Genomic DNA, 17,577 nt, shown 5'->3' with positions numbered 1-17,577 from the left:
CTTCCTCTCTGATATCAATCCTATATAATAAAGAGGTAATATGCAAATTGACCATAACACCCTCACACAAGATGGCCACCCCCATGTGGCCACAAGATGGCTGCCCCCATGTGATCACAAGATGGCCACCACAAGATGGCCAGCAGGGGAGAGCAGTAGGGGGCTACTGGGCCTACAGGAGAGGGCAGTTGGGAGGGACCAGGCCTGAAGGGGAGGGCAGTTGGGGGTGACCAGGTCAGCAGGGGAGGGCAGTTAGGGGCGACCAGGCTGGCAGGAGAGGGCAGTTGGGGGCAATTGGGCCGGCAGGGGAGCAGTTAGGCATTGATCAGGCTGGCAGGGGAGTGGTTAGGGGGTGATCAGGCTGGCAGGCAGGCGAGTGGTTGGGAGCCAGCAGTTCCGGATTGTGAGAGGGATGTCCAAAGGTCTCAGATTGGAGAGGGTGTAGGCTGGGCTGAGGGACACCCCCACCTAGTGCATGAATTTTGTGCACCAGGCCTCTAGTAAAAATATATTTTAAAAAACGTTGGTGCTAAACCCCACAGAATTAAATTTGAGGGGGCAGAGCCTGGGAATCTGCATGCTCTCACAAGCTCCTCAGTTGATTCTGCTGTGCGCTAATCAGATTTAGGAACATCTGCTCTGGAAGAGGGAACTGAAGCTGAAATGAGTGGCGACAGATTTAGATTTACAAATGCTCAGTCATCAGGAGCCAATGTTCTCCAAGAAGTTTTGGCAAGTGGGCGAAACTGCAAGCATAGCACTCATGCCAGATTTAAATGAAACTATCAACATCCCTAGGACTCCAAGGAGCCTCATATTTCAAGACACAGTGGGATGACTTTTTAATTTTAATTGATTTTATGTACAATTATGTGTATAAATATTTCTGAAAAAGTCCTCATTTCTTTCAGAGGCAGCAATCTTTAGCCCTCCAGCCCCTCCGTTTCCTATCTGATTTTATTTCCAGCTCAAAGACAAGCGTCTTTGGATTTTTTTTTTAACATCGATTCCTTTGAGAGAATTAGAAGGCAGGGTTGTCTTTTGACCTATAAGCATGGTTTGGCAAGGTTCAAATTGTACGCAATGATGTATCTATGCATCATTAAAAGGAGGGGATGGTCACATCTACCTCAAGTGTCTGAACTGTCTTCATAGCAAAGGTGGGCCTGGAGCCCCTATTTGAGAACACAGATTCCGAAAGCCTGCAGTCCGGGGATCCATGTTTTGATGAGCACTTCTAGTGACTCATGTACAGGTGGTGCCTGGGCTTTGAGAGGTTCGTTAGGTAAATACTGAGACATGGTGTTCTCAGTGGAGTGGGTGGAACAAGAAAGAGAAAGGGCATTTCAGGAGAAGCAGGGGCATAGAGGAACCTGAGTTTAGGTTTGAGCATGTTAAGTTGGAAGTGCCTTTGGGACAACATCATATTTCCTCATCATCTTTGCATTTATTGGAACCTAACAATTTGTGACATGAAGCCCTGAGTGCTTCGCATGCATAATCTCATTGAATCCTCACAGCACTCCTATGAGCTGGGTACCAATCTTACCTCCTTTAAGAGATGAAGAACCTGAGGTTCCACAAGGTTAACTCATTACCCAACAAACAGGCTGTTTAACTGAGTAACTACATTGTAGCGTGATTAAGTGTAGGAGGTAGGCTTGCCTCCTCACTTGGTAATGCCTTGACAGTTAGATATGTGAAATTTGAGTTTAGGGGAGAATTGGAAACTGAGGATATGTGTTTAATATAATCAGATACATGCATGCTTAATATTGTATACAACATACATATACATATATTACACGATATACACTGAGTGGCCAGATTATTATTATTATGATCTCTGAACACATAATAATCTGGCTACTCAGTGTATATATATATTAGAGGCCTGGTGCATGAATTTGTGCATGGATGGGGTCCGGCCAGCCTGGCCAGGGGGAAGGGACATGGGCGGTTGGCTAACCTGCCTACTGGTCAAACTCCTGGTCAAGGGGACAGTTTGCATATTAGCCTTTTATTATATAGGATATACACTGAGTGGCCAGATTATTATGTGTTCAGAGATCATAATAATCTGGCCACTCAGTGTATATGTATTAATTAATGACTTGAGAGTTGACAAGATCACAGAATCCTCATTTCAATCCTCAAAAGAAACTGATGCAGGGATGTAGAAATTTCCAAAGCAAAGATAGACCATGAAGGTAGAAGGATCCTCAGTGAAGTTAGTTGTTATGCAGAGGAAGTTCTTTCAAGGATACTGTTTGAGCAGGTTTTATTAGCTGTATTTTATCAGTCAAGCAGAATCAAACTCGCAGGGTTCATTTTCAGCGGCTGAGTTCGAAAGCGGGCATAGGCATCAGGGTTCAGTGAGCTGTTCTCCTAAATGGGATGGCATCATCTCCAGAGAAAATCAGATCGACAATGACCTGGTTTCTGAGATCCACCCCCACACTGCAAATAAAGCTCAAAAATAATTGCTACCACATCATAGACTTAGGAATTCTTTTCCTCAATAAAAGCTCAGGAAAAGCACAGACATCTTTTTATTTTTTGTACTTAGAATTATTTCTTGTTAAATTCTATTAAAATTATAGTAAGAGAATTTCAAAGCCACCCACAAAGCATTACAAATAGAAAAAAAATGGGGGGATTAAATGAAGGGGATCTCAATTCTGTAAACTCGGAGATGGAAAGAGAAGGAAAGAGGGGGGAGAAGAGAAGAGGCTAAAATGAAATACATCAAAATGTTATCAGAAATCTTGCTAGATGATTAGGATTATGGTCCTTTTCATATATTTTTATATTTAACACATTTTCTGCAACAAAAGTATTTCTTCTAATGATCAGGAAAAACATGTTTCTTCTGAACATAATTCTTCATTTCTTCCTGCATTTCCTTTGGGTATTTGTCCGCATGTTTACACACGTTGAATCAGTATGCGTGCAAGTCTGTGTTTGGCTTTTCTCAGTTAAATCTGTACCAGTTTGTTGGACAGTTTTCACATTTAATGACTAGGTGATATTTCATTGAGCTGGAGGAATATTCATTAACGTTTCCTGCTCTGCATTTTCATCATACCTTGACTGACATTGGCGGGCCCTACAAGAGGCAGTTAGTTCTTTTTTGCAAGCTTGCTGTTACCGTTATTGTAGACCAATTTGTTGAGAGTGTCATCCTCATCCTAGATCATTTCTCAGACTTCCGTGCTGCGAACGGCATTGTTTTTCTTCACTATAAGGCATGCTTTTATCTTGTGGACAACACAATTCCTGAACCTACTTACTTTTGCTTGGGCTACTACATAATTCAGAGCTTTATTTATGATCCTCTCTGTTAGCAACTGGGAAGAGCTTATGTCCTGAAGATCTGCTTTTGGACTTTCCACCTCTGATCTCACTCAACTCCAGTGGCTTTTTCCATAGGTTTAAAACTTTCTCTACTGCAATTTGCATAAGCTACCTGAGTTGTTTTGGGAACAAGGCGAGGTATCGCTAATGAATAGGTAGCATTTATTCTGAATGTTTGGCCTGCATTATCTTGTTTAAACCTCATAACAACCCTAGGAGACAATGACTAGCATGCTGCCCATTTACAATGGAGGAAATGGGCATAGAGAGATTCAATAGCGCGTCTGAGGTCACACCTGCTCCAGAGCCCATGCTTGGAGTCACATCTTAAAATAGGAAATGTGCATATTCCTGTAACATTGCACAGTTAGCCTGTTTCCAATTGCCTGCTATTATACAATACCCAGAACCAATTCTGTTCTTACTTGAAAACGTCTCTGTTTGCTTTGAAAGCCTTAAACTGCTTTAAAGGGGGCCAGTATTTCTCCTTCCATTGAGATGGAGAAAAGAAATGAATTCACAGGGGAAAATAAGCCAAAAGAAAGACCCTGAGATTGGGACCCACCTGGTCAGGAAGATCCTCCTGGGCAGACGGAAGAAGCTGGAGCTCCCTGGGGATTCCCTCTCCTTAGGAACCGCCTCTTCTTTGTTATTGCTGAACATTTCAGAGGACTTCAAATACGTGACCTCACTTCATCCTGACTCAACTCTGCCAAAAAAGAATTCTCTCCATTTTACCAAAGAGGAAACCGAGGCTCAGGGAGCAGAAACAATTCGTCCAAAGGTTAAGTGAGTGGCAGAGCCAGCATTCAAACTTGACCCAGCTTATTTTTCTATCCACGATGGATGAACCAACTCTGCTCCTGCAGGCAAGCGAGCCAACCTGGAGGGGGAGGGTTAGACACCTTTCTTATAAAGTGGCGGAACTAGGACCAGGGAAGTGGCTGCCTTTGCCCACCCGCAGCTCAGATTCAGAAAATCTCAGTGCTGTGCTTCCTTTCTTTATTGTGGACATTGTAAACAGGCTCCCACAGACCCCGGTGCTACTTCTTGTGATCATTCTCTAGGAATGATCACAAGAAGTAGAGTTTCTGGGATTACAGCATCCGCCTGTGTTCTCTTGCCATGTCTTGATCTAACAGCAGGTGGAGGAGTGAGTTTTCCTGGGGCAGGGCTAGCTCAGGCTGTTGCAAGGCCACAACATGGGTTGGGAGACCTGGTTTACAGCCCCCAGTAAGTGCCCAGGGCCAATCCTGAACAGCTACGCCTGCCCTGGCAACTCCAGTCTCCTTCTATTGATAGAGATCACCTGGGGGAGTGCTAGAAACTCAAGTCCAGCCCCTTTGGGTTACCCCCATGCAGCTGTTTCCTGAAGCTGCCATAACAAGTTCCCACAAACTTGGGGGTTTAAAGCAATAGAAATGTATTCGCTCACAGTTCTGGACACCAGAAGCCCACACTCAACGTGTCGCAGGGCCATGCTCCCTCCGAAGGCTCTAGGGGAGGATCCTTCCTTGCCTGGTCCAGCTTCTGGGGGCTCCCAGCACCCCTTGGCTTGTGGCTACATCATTCTGCCCTCTGCATTTGTCTCTATATGGCCTTCTCTCCTGGGTGTCTCTTCTTGTAAATGATTCTTTTTCTAAGTCATTGGATTTAGGACCCTCCTAAATGATTTCATTTCAAGATCCTTAACTAATTACATCTGCAAAGACCCAATTTCTGAATAAGGTCACAGTCAGAGCTTTCAGGTGGACATGAATTTTGCAGGGGACCCTTCAACCTCAACAGTCACCTGGGTTACAGTGTGGTTTTTCCCAGCACCATCTCTGACAGGTGTCTGACCTCAGCACAGGCAGAGAAGGCTCTCCTCTGGTGTCTGGTGGGGCGAGGCCTCAGTGCTCGGGCTCCATGGAACAGGTGCTGCTGGGAGTGACGCCATACACACTGGCTGCTCAGTGCACACGTGTGCAATACGGCTCTTGCGCATGAACCACCCCACCCCACCACTGAGGGATGTGATCACTGTGCTGGCTGGTTTTCTGTGCCTTCTGCATCCCAGCCTCTTCATCTCGGTTGTTTGGTGATCCTCACTCTGTGTCAGGCGTTGTTGTAAGCACTTTTTCTATCCTCATTCAATTTTCACAGCGCCCCCCTGAGGTTGGGAGGTCCAACATCTCCATTAGGTATATCTCTGGGCCTCAGATTCCTCATCTGAAAAATCACATGATCTATCAACTCCTTGGACATGGTTATTTGGGTCTAATGTGAAATCTAATAGAAACTGTCATGCAGCCCTAGCTGGTTTGACTCAGTGGATAGAGCATCAGCCTGCGGACTAAAGGGCCCGGGTTTGATTCTGGTCAAGGGCACATGCCCAGGGTTGCGGGCTTGATCCCCAGTAGGGGGCATGCAGGAGGCAGCCAATCAATGATTCTCTCATCATTGATGTTTCTACCTCTCTCTCCCTCTCTGAAATCAATATCTATATATATATATATATATATATATATATATATATACACACATATATATCCTATGTAATAAAAGCATAGTATGCAAATTGTCCCCTTGACCAGGAGTTCTTCCAGGATCTTGACCAGGGGGCAGGGCCAGGGGATGGGAGGGAATACCTGGCCGGCCACTGCCAGTTGCTAGGGACCCTACCAGTGCACGAATTTCATGTACCAGGTCTCTAGTATATATATAATCTGTTATGCAGAGGGGGTAAGTCACTTGTCCAGGCAAGTGCTGGTTAGTTTCATAGCTGGGATTTGAACTGGCTCTAGCATCTGCGCCCTTAACCACTGTGCTGTATTGCTTCCCATTAAAAATATATTCTCAGTGTAAAAAATACAAATATAAGCATCACCTAACCATGTCCCAATCCCAAACCACCCCACCACCAGGTAAGCACTGCTCTCTGCTTTCATGTCATTTCTCCTATACCTTTGTTACGTATTGGCATATATTCATATATCTATGCATAATTATAAAACTTCATTCTGTGGGATGCTATCAAACTTGCAATATGTCGCAGTTTGGTTTCCAGTTAATCATATGTTCTGAAGAGCTCTCCTTATCTGTAGGTGTCTTTGCCTTCCTTCTCTCTGACTGCTGGAAACAATGCATTGGAATGCATGCACCACAGTTTATTTAACCATTTCCCTCTGGAGGATATTAGTCAGGTGTCTGTGTTAAAAATCTCGATGAGTCCTTTGTACTCTTCCACACATAGTTCTCTAGGAATGATCACAAGAAGTAGAATTTCTGGGTCAAAGTATTCAAACTGTCTTGAAAATTGTAGTCTTGTTCTGCCAATTGATTGACTGATTGGCTGTTTTTCTGAGTGGCCTCCTGTGCCGAACATGGACTTTGGAGTGAGAAATACCTAGCTGCCTACATTGGCTCCGATAATTACCAGCTGTGTGACCTGAGCCTGCCTTCTGGAATTCCTTTGACAATTGAATGAATAGACTTAGGGAAGGTGCCCAGCACTGTGTCTGACACATAATAATGTTTTTACCAAATATTGATTCTTTTTCCATTATCTCTTTTGTTTTCGTGTTTTTTAGCCCTTGAGATCCCCTGCCTTGTAGTCCTAGTGTATGACAAGCTCTTCGGCATCACTTATCACTACCAGTATAATGCTCAAAATTCAAATTCCCTCCCTGCTAATGTCTAGCTTCGGGACCTTGGACAAATGAACCTCTTAAACCCCATTTTCCCTTTTATAAAATGGTGCTAATTTTGCACCATTGGTGCTTACATAGGAGTCCATTGTATGGATTCAATGCAATATGCAGGCAAAGAGCACACTGTCTGGCCCATGGCAAACATTTAAGAAAAGTCTGAACAAAGAAAACAGGTTTAGCATTCTTTATTGTATACTGGTGCACCTTGGAATTTGCAGTAAATGGTCAGCTCTGATCCCAACCCTTGAGGAGTATATTCTAAGGAACTCTATAAAATATTTACATTCCAGGAGGAATCAATACTTTTTCTGTGTCAGAACATGAGTTGTAGCGTAAGCCAAGAATAGCATTTGCATAGTGCTTTATAATTCACCAATCATATTCATAGCAAATGTGTGGCAGATTCATAGCAAATCCCTTCAACTGGTGTACACCCACATGGGAGAGATTGTTTTCCTTCTGGTCAGATGGGGAATTCAAGGCTTAGAGAAGTACACAGACTTGCCCACCTTCCTGTGTGTTGTTCCTCTGACTCTACATGCCAGCTGAGGACTTGCCCTCAGATTTGGGAAACCCTTTAGCAAGTAGCACACTGATCTGGAATCACTGACTGTGGAACGCCTTGGGCAGAGCTATCTGGGCCTCAGTTTCCTCATCTGAAAAATTAAAAGACTGCATTACATGATCTACCAACTCCTTGGACATGGTTAGTTTGGATCTAATGTGAAATCTAACAGAAACAAAGCAGGAGTTTGCCGTATCATTTTAAATCTTTCTTGTTTTTGAGGTTCTTAGCCAATAGGTGATGTGTGTGTTTGCCCTATCTCTCTCTCTTCTCTCTCTCTCCTTTCTCCTCTCTCCCTTTCTCTCCCCCTCTCCTCCACCCTGTATGTCTCCATCCCTCTTTGTCTCTTATTCTATCCCTATAAGTCCATCTCCCTCCTATTCTTTCCCTCTCTGAGTCTTACTCTCTGTTTTCCTCACTTTCTTTCTTGTTCTTTCCCTTCGATGTCTCTTTCTCTCGCCCTGTCTTTGTTTCACTGGGTGTTTACCTCCATCTGTATTATTCCTTCCCTCTCTCTCTCCCTCCCTTGCTTCCTCCCTCGATCTCTGTTTACAAAATTGCTCAGAATTGTTTCAGTTAAAAAGTAAATATTAGCCATCAGTCTTTTTAAAATCCAATTCACAGTGACTATTACTGGTAGAAATAATTAACACAAATTAAACTCACAACAGCTGAAAGCACACAGGGTGAAATTTGTAATTGACTAAGAATCCATAGATGACTCCAATCTTCTTGGCCAGTTTTGGATCTCTGCACAATTTTGACCCAGATGCATTGGACTTGTGGAAATAATAATCACAAAAGAAACGTCAAAAGAGCAGAAGTTATAAATCAGTAAAATTTGTAATGGTTCGAATGCTGATCAATGAATCAAAGCCTTATAAAATTTAAACAGCAAAGAATTGATCATAGTGAAAATAATTTACCAAAAATATGGAAACAATTTAACTATGCTATGCAAGACATCAATCTAGGAATTAAATTAGCTTAATGGAGTTTGCTCTGAAAAATGTTTCTTTATTGAAAATGCATTAAACTTTGTGTTCACAAACTTAGAGTCAAAATGTGATTGATTCTAAGCCACTTCCCTAAAGCCAGTTTTAGACCATCCTGTGCTGATAGCAGGTGTAATTCTGTGCATGTTGAGTGGCTCTTGCCTAAGCAGGTGCTTGCAAAGGTAGTCATGCCTCAGTGGTACCATTTCTTGGACCCGCGAATACCCTTCACCCATGAATTAGCCCCATGTCTGGGTGCTTGAAGATGGTCTGCATCACCATTGCTTCCTGCCCAATGAAGCATTACTGCCACAACACGCTCCTGGTTGTGCATTAGGATCTGCAATGTCCAGAACACCTTCATTTCCGTTTCATCCCTCCAACAGCCAGGAGGTCCCATACAGCTGGCAGAGGTGGATCTGAACCCCATCCATGTTCCACGGTTGCTCAGACATGCTGACTGGCCTAGATGGCTGGGTGATGTATTTCCCTTCCTAGCAAGGCTTCGATGTGACCTAAAAAAATGCATTCAGTTATCATCAAAGAGATGTTTAACTTTCAATAACACTTGAGACCTCCAACACACACACACACACACACACACACACACACACACACACACACACACGGAGGTTTCATTAATTCATCAGAACGAGTCAATGTCTTGTTCAAGGCTTCTTGAATGTTAATGAATGAATAATTAACTTTAGCTATATAATTAGCCTTTAAATATGCTGAGACCCCTCCCCGCCCCCGCCCCCAAGAGAGCATCTGAAAACATGCATGAGGAGAGGAAGAGCTAAAACCGGAAACTTTTGATTAGGAAATGTCACACCACTTGACAATAACAAGCTCCCATTCTCAAAAGGGCCCTGGTCTTCCTTTGTGTTGGGGGAATCACATTTGCCCACAAACAGTCTTGGGTCCAGAGTGAACTTTCAGGCCATCGCGCAAGTACAAGAAAGGCTGACTGAGGTAACAGGATCCTGTCTACACGCTCCAGCAAGCTGTAGCATCTCCAAAGCTGTCAAAAAACCTGGCAGGAAGCTGCTGGGTTAAAGTAGCATGGGGCACATGTGACAGTTGTCCTTACTTTGCTTCTTTGCAAATTTGCAGAAGGGAGGTCTTATTTCCCCCTCTCATTCTGAATCACTGTCATTTTTAATCATTTGCTTTCCTTGAGGACTGTTGGTGACAGGAGAGGGTGACAGCACCCACACAGCCTTCATCATGCCTGGCAGGGAGGTGGGCATGTCACGACACCAGCACGGCACTCATTCAGTTCTGTTTCAGCCCTCGTGCTGGGGAGCCCAGGTGTCATTTCATTTGTCACCAGTGTTTGAAGAAATGATCAGCCCTCTGTAGGGAGTAGAGTTGGCTGGATAGAGTTGGCTGGATAGGGGTTCTGTCCTGATCTTTGAGCCTCCTCTGCCCTGTGGGAGAAGCACTTAGGCGGTAGCAGCCATGTGACCTCAGCAAGAGCTGGGAAGGTGGGGACAAAGGCGATTTCCTCTTGAAAAGCAGGAGGAGAAAACTCGGAACAGAGAATCATACTGGGCTCCTCCCGTGTGAGCCCTCAAGCACCCAGCTGACTGCTCTGACTTCTGAGGTCTCTTTCCCCCATGCCAACCTTTCATCTCTGTGATGCTCCAAACCCAGAGCTGCCGGTTGCCATGTGGCAGCCTAACATATCGCCGCCTCAGCATCCCAGCTCCAGCCCCCAGGTGCTTTTGATCTAAATTTGGCTTCAGTTTCAGGCAGCCTTTTTCTCTTTCTTACCTTTACCTTCAACATGAAGCCATGACCATCCACGCCTAAACGTCTCACAAACAAATGGGCCAGACACGTCTTCTGTGGGGTAACTCCAGACCGTCCACAACTACGTGTGTGTTGGGAAAGAGACACATGAAGCCGAACAACCCACCAAATCTTTTCAGACTCTATTCTGGTCTCATCTTTGCTTCCTTTACATATCATTGGGCTTGATGTATAGCTGTAACCCCCAGTCTGAATGTCATAAGCAATAGACAGAGCTGCCCTAGTTAATTTCTCAAGTCTTATGGATCACGTGATCATAGTGATTATTCTGTGGCCTTGGGAATCAGACTGTGTAAATCTGAAGGCTGCTCTGACACTTCTAAGCTGGGCGGTCACCTTACCTCTCCGTGACTCAGTTTCTCATCTCACAGTGGGGATGGCAATAGATGTAAACCTGTGCACAGTGAGAAGGAGTAAATGAGATAATGCATATAAAATATTTAGGACTGGATTTGTCACATAGAGAGCATAAAAGTTGTGAGCAACTTTGTAAAATCTGAATTTGATTGGATGCACCTGTGTCCTAAGCATTTGCTATGTGCTAGTTATTGCACACACATTTTATGTATATGACCCCCCTTTATTTTTTTAATTTAATAAATCTTAATTGTTCAGATTATTACAATTGTTCCTCTTTTTCCCCCCATAGCTCCCTTCCACCCGGTTCCCACCCCGCCATCTGCCCTTACCCACCCCCCGCCCACTGTCCACATCCATAGGTGTACTATTTTTGTCCAGTCTCTTCCCGCACCCCCCACACCCCTTTTCCCCCGAGAATTGTCAGTCCACTCCCTTTCTATGCCCCTGATTCTATTATATTCACCAGTTTATTCTGTTCATCAGATTTTTTATTCACTTGATTTTTAGATTCACTTGTTGATAGATATGTATTTGTTGTTCATAATTTTTATCTGTACCCTTTTCTTCTTCTTCCTCTTCTTACAGAATACCTTTCAGCATTTCATATAATACTGGTTTGGCGGTGATGAACTCCTTTAGCATTTTCTCATCTGCCCTTCAATTCTGAATGATAGCTTTGCTGGGTAGAGTAATCTTGGTTGTAGGTTCTTGCTATTCATCACTTTGAATATTTCTTGCCACTCCTGTCTAGCCTGCATAGTTTCTGTTGAGAAATCAGCTGACAGTCGTATGGGTGCTCCCTTGTAGGAGCTGTTTTTCTCTTGCTGCTTTTAATATTCTCTCTTTGTCTTTTGCTCTTGGTATTTTAATTATGATGTGTCTTGGTGTGGTCCTCTTTGGATTCCTTTTGTTTGGGGTTCTGTGTGCTTCCTGGACTTGTCAGTCTATTTTTTTTCACCAGGTGGGGGAAGTTTTCTGTCATTATTTATTCAAATAGGTTTTCAGTATCTTGCTCTCTCTCTTCTTCTGGCACCCCCATAATTCTGATGTTGTTATGCTTGAAGTTGTCCCAGAGGCTCCTTACACTATCTTCATATTTTTGGGTTCTTTTTTCTTTTTGCTTTTCCGGTTGAGTGTTTTTGGCTTCTTTGTATTTCAAATCTTTGGCTTGATTCTTGCAATCCTCTAGTCTGTTAGAGCTCTATAATATTTTTTAGTTCAGTCAGTGTATGTTTAATTTCTAGTTGGTCCTTTTTCATATCCTTGAGGGTCTCACTAAATTTATTGGCCTTTCTAGAAAATTCTTGAAAAACCTTAACCGTGGTTTTGAACTCTATATCCAGTCATTTGCTTTCCTCCATTTCTTTCATTTGTGATCTGTTTCTTTGTCTTCACATTTTGGCTGCTTCCCTGAGTTGATAGAGTGGCTTTGTGTGCTAGGTGTCCTATAAGGCCCAGTGGCTCAGGCTCCCCAGTTACCTGAGGTGGACATTCTTGGTGCACCCCTTTGTGGGCTGTGTGCACAGTCTTGTTGTAGTTAAGCCTTGATTGTTGTTTGTATCACTGGGAGGAATTGACCTCCAGGCCAATTGGCTGTGAGGATCAGCTATGTCTACGCTGGGAGAACTTCTGTGCTGGAGATACCCTTATAGACAAGACTTGCAAAATCCTCTGTGCTCAGCTTGGATGGGGCAGAGTCTCAGGGCAGAGCAGACAGCATTGGTTTCCCGTCAGCCCTGCCCTAATAGGCCCCTGTGTCTCAGTGTCCCATGGTAATCGCTGCAAGCACCTCTGAGAGAAAGCCGCCCTCGAGTTCCGCCTGCTGCCAGACAGTCCAGTTTCTCCCCGAATGAGTCTGGGTCCCCAGAGTCTCGCCCAGAACTGGAGTTCAGCACAGTTGGGAGCTTTTGTCTCCCACCCGCTTGAGAAAGCCAGCCGCGCACTCAGTTGCCAGTCCTCTCCGAATGCGCGTCTCAGTACCTCTGCCTCCTGCAGCTCCTCTGAGTCTCAGTGTGCTTTTCTCTTTCCTTCTAGTTGTAGAATTTCCACTCAGCCAGCCTTCCTGTGGTTCTGGATGATGTCTGTTTTGTCTTTTAGATGTAGTTTTGAAATTGTTGTGCAAGGCAGCAGTTTAGGTGTTTACCTATACCGCCATCTTGGTTTCTCCCGACCCCCCTTTATTTCCAGCAGCCCACAAAGGTCAAATATTGTCCACTCTGTGTGAAAAGACTTTGACCACAAACCCACTCTTGAGGATGTCAGTGATTTTTAACTTCTTTCTTTTTAACAATAGAAATCTTTTTCTTTCAGTTGAAAAAAAAAGATTTTTCATGAAATACAGTATTGATTTGCTGAAATCTGTGCTTAACGGTTTAAACCACCGTTGGACACGTTTCGTTGATGGGTACAGTTTTAGATATCCACCCCAGAAATGCATCAGCATGTGGTGGGCTAACAGGAGGGGGAAAACTTTCACCCCATGAATACCAGCTTATGGCCTTGACATTTGAATACCCCTGTGCACCCATAGGTGTGTGCTTCTGTTTATTTTTTGAGGAATTGAGAGTAAAGATTTGGGTGAGGCTTGGAAAGTCTTAATAAAACCCAGGTTCTCGGCATCTCCATGGAAATATTGATGCATGAAGTCTGGGTGTTGCATGCACCTACTTCATAAAGAGGACAAATGCTTTCCATGGCCTGATGTCTTCAGGAAACATGTGTTATCCAGTCTCCACTGCCCTATGAAGAGTGACAGAAGGCTGTTACCGCAGGGGTTGTCAGCTCTGAATCACCATCACCATTGACAAAGCCCAGCTTTCTTCCTCTTCTGCTTGGATGCTCTGATCCCCTTTTAATGCTCCCAAAGTATAAAACCACGTCTCCAATCCTGCAGCTTTGGATACAAGCTTCAGGGTCTTTTCTGTTGGTGAGACAAGCCTTGTAGGCTCGCTCCAACTCTAACCATTACAGAAACAAAAAATTAAAATGAACGCAGCCGTAAACCTTCCAAATACTTTTATTCCCATAGGGCATCCTTCAGCAGCTGTCTCTGAAAGGAGGCAGCATTTTACATCGTCTCCCTGCCACTTTTATTTTTCTTTGCTTCACTGTTTTATGTTTTCTTGTTAAAGAAAGAAAGGCAGTAATGTTGAGAAGTTGCCAAAGAAGAGGAGTTATCTCCAATTTCATTTTCCTACCTACTTTAGAATTGAGTATCCATCCCCATGTTCAATGGTGATCATTCCTGCCTCGTTAAATAACTTCAAAAATTGGAAACAATATGCACACCAGCTAATAGAGATCTAGGGACTGAATGAGGCACAGCCATGCCATGGAGGGGATTATATGATGCTAGCCTTTTGGAGGGGACTTGACTGGGAGGGGCATAGCGAACTTCTGAGATGATGATAATGACCTATACCTGGATCTGCATGATGATTTCAAGTATGTGTACATATGTCAATTTTTATCTAGCACTTTATTTTATATACATTATATCTTCTATAAAAATAAATGTATCCCAGGAAAGTGCTATGTTTGTTGACATGAAACATGTTCACTGTGTGTGGTGTGAAATGAGAAGAGAACGTAATTTGTGAAAGCGTTTGCCTGGTAAAATTCTATTTGAAGGGGTTAAAACAAGGGTTGGCAAACAACGGCCCATGGGCCAATCTCTTGTTGTAAATAGCCTTTTACTGGAACAGAGCTGAGTCCATTCATTTATATATTATCTATGGCTGCTTTCTTCCGTGCTGTGCGTTAGTTCCTAGTGCTGCCATATCACGTACCACAAACTGTGACAGTTAAACAACAAGGTTATTTGTCTCCTAGTCCTGGAGCCTGGAAGTCCAAGGTCAAGGTGCTGACAGGGCCGTGCTTTCTCCGAGGGCATCGGGGAAGGAGCTGCTCCGCCTCTCCCACAGCCTCTAGTGGTGCCTGGACCTGTAGCAGCATCACTCCCCCCTTCCCATGGCGTCTCTCTGTGTGTCTGTGCCCACACCTCCCCTTCCATAAGGACACCAGTCATAATAGAGGAGGGGCCCGCCCTACTCCAGTGTTACCTCATCTTAACAATAACATCTGCAATGACCCCACCTCCAAATAAGAGCATATTGTGAAGTGCTGGAGGTTAGGACTTCAACATATGAATTTGGGAGGAGGGGGACACAATTCAGCCCATAACATGTTACAACAGCAGAGTTGAGTAGTTGCGACAGAGACCCTATGGCACACAAAGCCTAAACTAGTTATTGGCTTATCTTTTCAGAAAAGTTACCAGCCCTGTTTTAAAAGAGGTGTGTGTATGTGTGTGACTCTGTGCGTGCATGTGCACACGCACAAAAAGTTTGGAAGATTGGGCCTGGGCCAGATAGCTCAGTTTGTTAGAGCATTGTCCCAATACACCAAGGTTGTGGGTTCGATCCCCGTTCAGGGCACATACAAGAATTAGCCGATAAATGCATAAATAAGTAGAACAACAAATCAGTGCTTCTCTTTCCCTCTATTTCTTTCTTCCTTTCTTTCTCTCTTTCAAATCATTTTTTTTTTTAATTTGGAAGGTTGTTCACCAATATGATTGCCTCTGAGTTATGGAATTATGGGCAATTTTAATTGTACTTGTATTCTTAGTATTTTCTACATTATTTGGGTTCCTAAAAATTATTACATCATATTTTTGTAATAAAAATATGTAAGTATGTTTCTTTTGGGAGGAAGAGACCTTATTCTTATTGAGTCCCTTGCCTGCCTGCCTGCCTGCCTGCTACCCCCAAATTGTCCTGCCCCTTAATAGTTTGTTCTGATGCAGCCTTTCTAAATAGGCCGCTGTCCTCCACTGTTGGGAGTACTAAGGGCAACACTTAAACCAGCAAACTCAACTGTTTACTCACTTGGGCATAAGGATTCTTCACGTCTTTATTTAGCTGCCTCTTGTAACTTGGAGAAAAAAGTTCTGGCTCTTCATTAAATATAGATCCTTTTATGACGAGAGGATGGAGCGGCCCTGAGCCATCGTCTCCCATGTGAAAGAAAGTGTGTGATGCTGGATTGGGCCGGGAGCTGGGCCCTGAGACGGTACCCCGCCATTCCCATGACTCCCTGATTTCTTGTCATTGCAGGAAACTGGACGCTTTCATCTACGATGCGGCGGTCTTGAATTACAAGGCTGGGCGGGACGAAGGCTGCAAGCTGGTGACCATCGGGAGTGGGTACATCTTTGCTACCACTGGTTATGGAATTGCCCTCCAGAAGGGCTCACCTTGGAAGAGGCAGATAGACCTGGCCCTGCTCCAGTTTGTGGGTGATGGTAAGACCTTGGGTGACCCCCTACTTTGGGGGACTTGAGACCCTTGCACTTTGGTTCCCCCCTTCTCCGACTGGCTTTCCAATGGATTTTTGTGTGATGAACTTGCACACTAAAAGTATTTATTGAATGCTTATCACATGATACCGCCGTTCTTTGGGTTGCTTATAATGGAAACCAAATTATAGATAGCCATGTTTTTTAAAGGAATTTATTTTGGGGATGCAGCAGTATCCATCTCAGTGAATTTAGAAAAGAGTTGAGCAAATAAATTTAGAGGAAGAACAGCAACTGGGGCAGTTGGGGCCTCAACAGCACGAATTCATAGGTCCTCTCTCTCTCTTTCTCTGCACCAGTGGTTTTCAAGAGGGGGCACGACTTTGACCCCCGGGAGCACTTGGCTATGTCTGGAGACATTTTTTATTGTCATGACTCTGGAGTCTGTTTGCTACTGGCATCTAAAGGGTAGAGGTCAGGGATGAGGGATGCTGGCAAACATCTTACCATGCTCAAGACATCCCTAACCCCACATCTCAAAACACTGAATTATCTGAGCCCAGATGTTAGTAGGACTGGAGCTGAGAAACTCTGCCCTGGAGCAGTGACATTACATAACCAGCTCACAACACGTCCCAATCTCGAGTCTCTCAATTTAGAATTCCAGAGAAAGGACTCCTGGAGCATTTGGGGCCAAGGGCCCATCAGGACTGAAAAAAGGGTAGGGATATGTTGTACCAACACAACAGCTCCTGCTATTATCCCAGGAAGGAATGAAAGAGAAACAATTTCTAGAAAAGGAATCGTGAGCAGAAATCTCATGGGCTTTCACTACAGTTCACTTCTTGACTTTCTATCATGCAAAAAAAATAAAAGTTTCCACCCTTATGGGGTTATGGCATTCATGGAAGCTAATTGGGTCAACTCTTTCTAGCAGCAGTTCCTTCTGTCTGTCCTCTGTTTCCTAGTTGGTGATCTCACCATAGCCTTTGCCATGACATCGTTTTTACAGTTCTGCCGTGGCTCCGATGGCAGGCTGGTTCCCCTCTGAACTGCCAGCACTGAGATAGGAGAGACAAAGCCAGCAGAAATGGCAGGTTAACAGTGAAAACATGAGTGAGTGTGAGTAGGGTACAGATACACAGGACACAGGGCAGAAGCTGTATTCAAGAACGAGGGGAGGCTACAGTCAGAGTGGTTACGGAATATGCTATGCCTACCTAGAGCGGGGAGAGGAAAATCTGGCGACTCCTGTGGCCAATACATTAAAATGGGCAAAAGTTAGTGCATAAGGTTGGTGTGAATTTGAACCAAGTACATTATCCCTTGCAGCTTCTTTCAGAAAAGAACCCCGATTCTCACAGTGCCATCAAGAAATCTAAATGTGTTTTATATTTAACTGCTAAATAGACATCTGATTCCCTTAATTCCCTATGGAGCATTTGTACCTTCCTCAGATCGTGAGCCCTGTTCTCTGCTGTGTTATAGCTT

At 44.1% G+C, this 17,577-nt stretch overlaps 1 protein-coding gene across 2 annotated transcripts in view; it reads left to right on the top strand.

The window, feature by feature from the left end:
- The window catches only part of GRIN2A (glutamate ionotropic receptor NMDA type subunit 2A), a 366,833-nt gene that overhangs the window by 318,708 nt on the left and 30,548 nt on the right, over positions 1–17,577 (top strand). For both annotated transcript variants that reach the window (XM_054714240.1, XM_054714241.1), the window contains exon 10: positions 15,905–16,092. In XM_054714240.1, coding sequence (XP_054570215.1) covers positions 15,905–16,092 — 188 coding nt within the window. The remainder of the gene's footprint in view (positions 1–15,904; positions 16,093–17,577) is intronic.

The sequence above is a fragment of the Eptesicus fuscus genome, chromosome 4 (assembly GCF_027574615.1).
Source record: "Eptesicus fuscus isolate TK198812 chromosome 4, DD_ASM_mEF_20220401, whole genome shotgun sequence".
Taxonomy (NCBI): Eukaryota; Metazoa; Chordata; class Mammalia; order Chiroptera; family Vespertilionidae; genus Eptesicus; species Eptesicus fuscus.
Note: the sequence above shows the minus strand (reverse complement) of the source record. Positions and strands in the feature narration are given on the sequence as shown.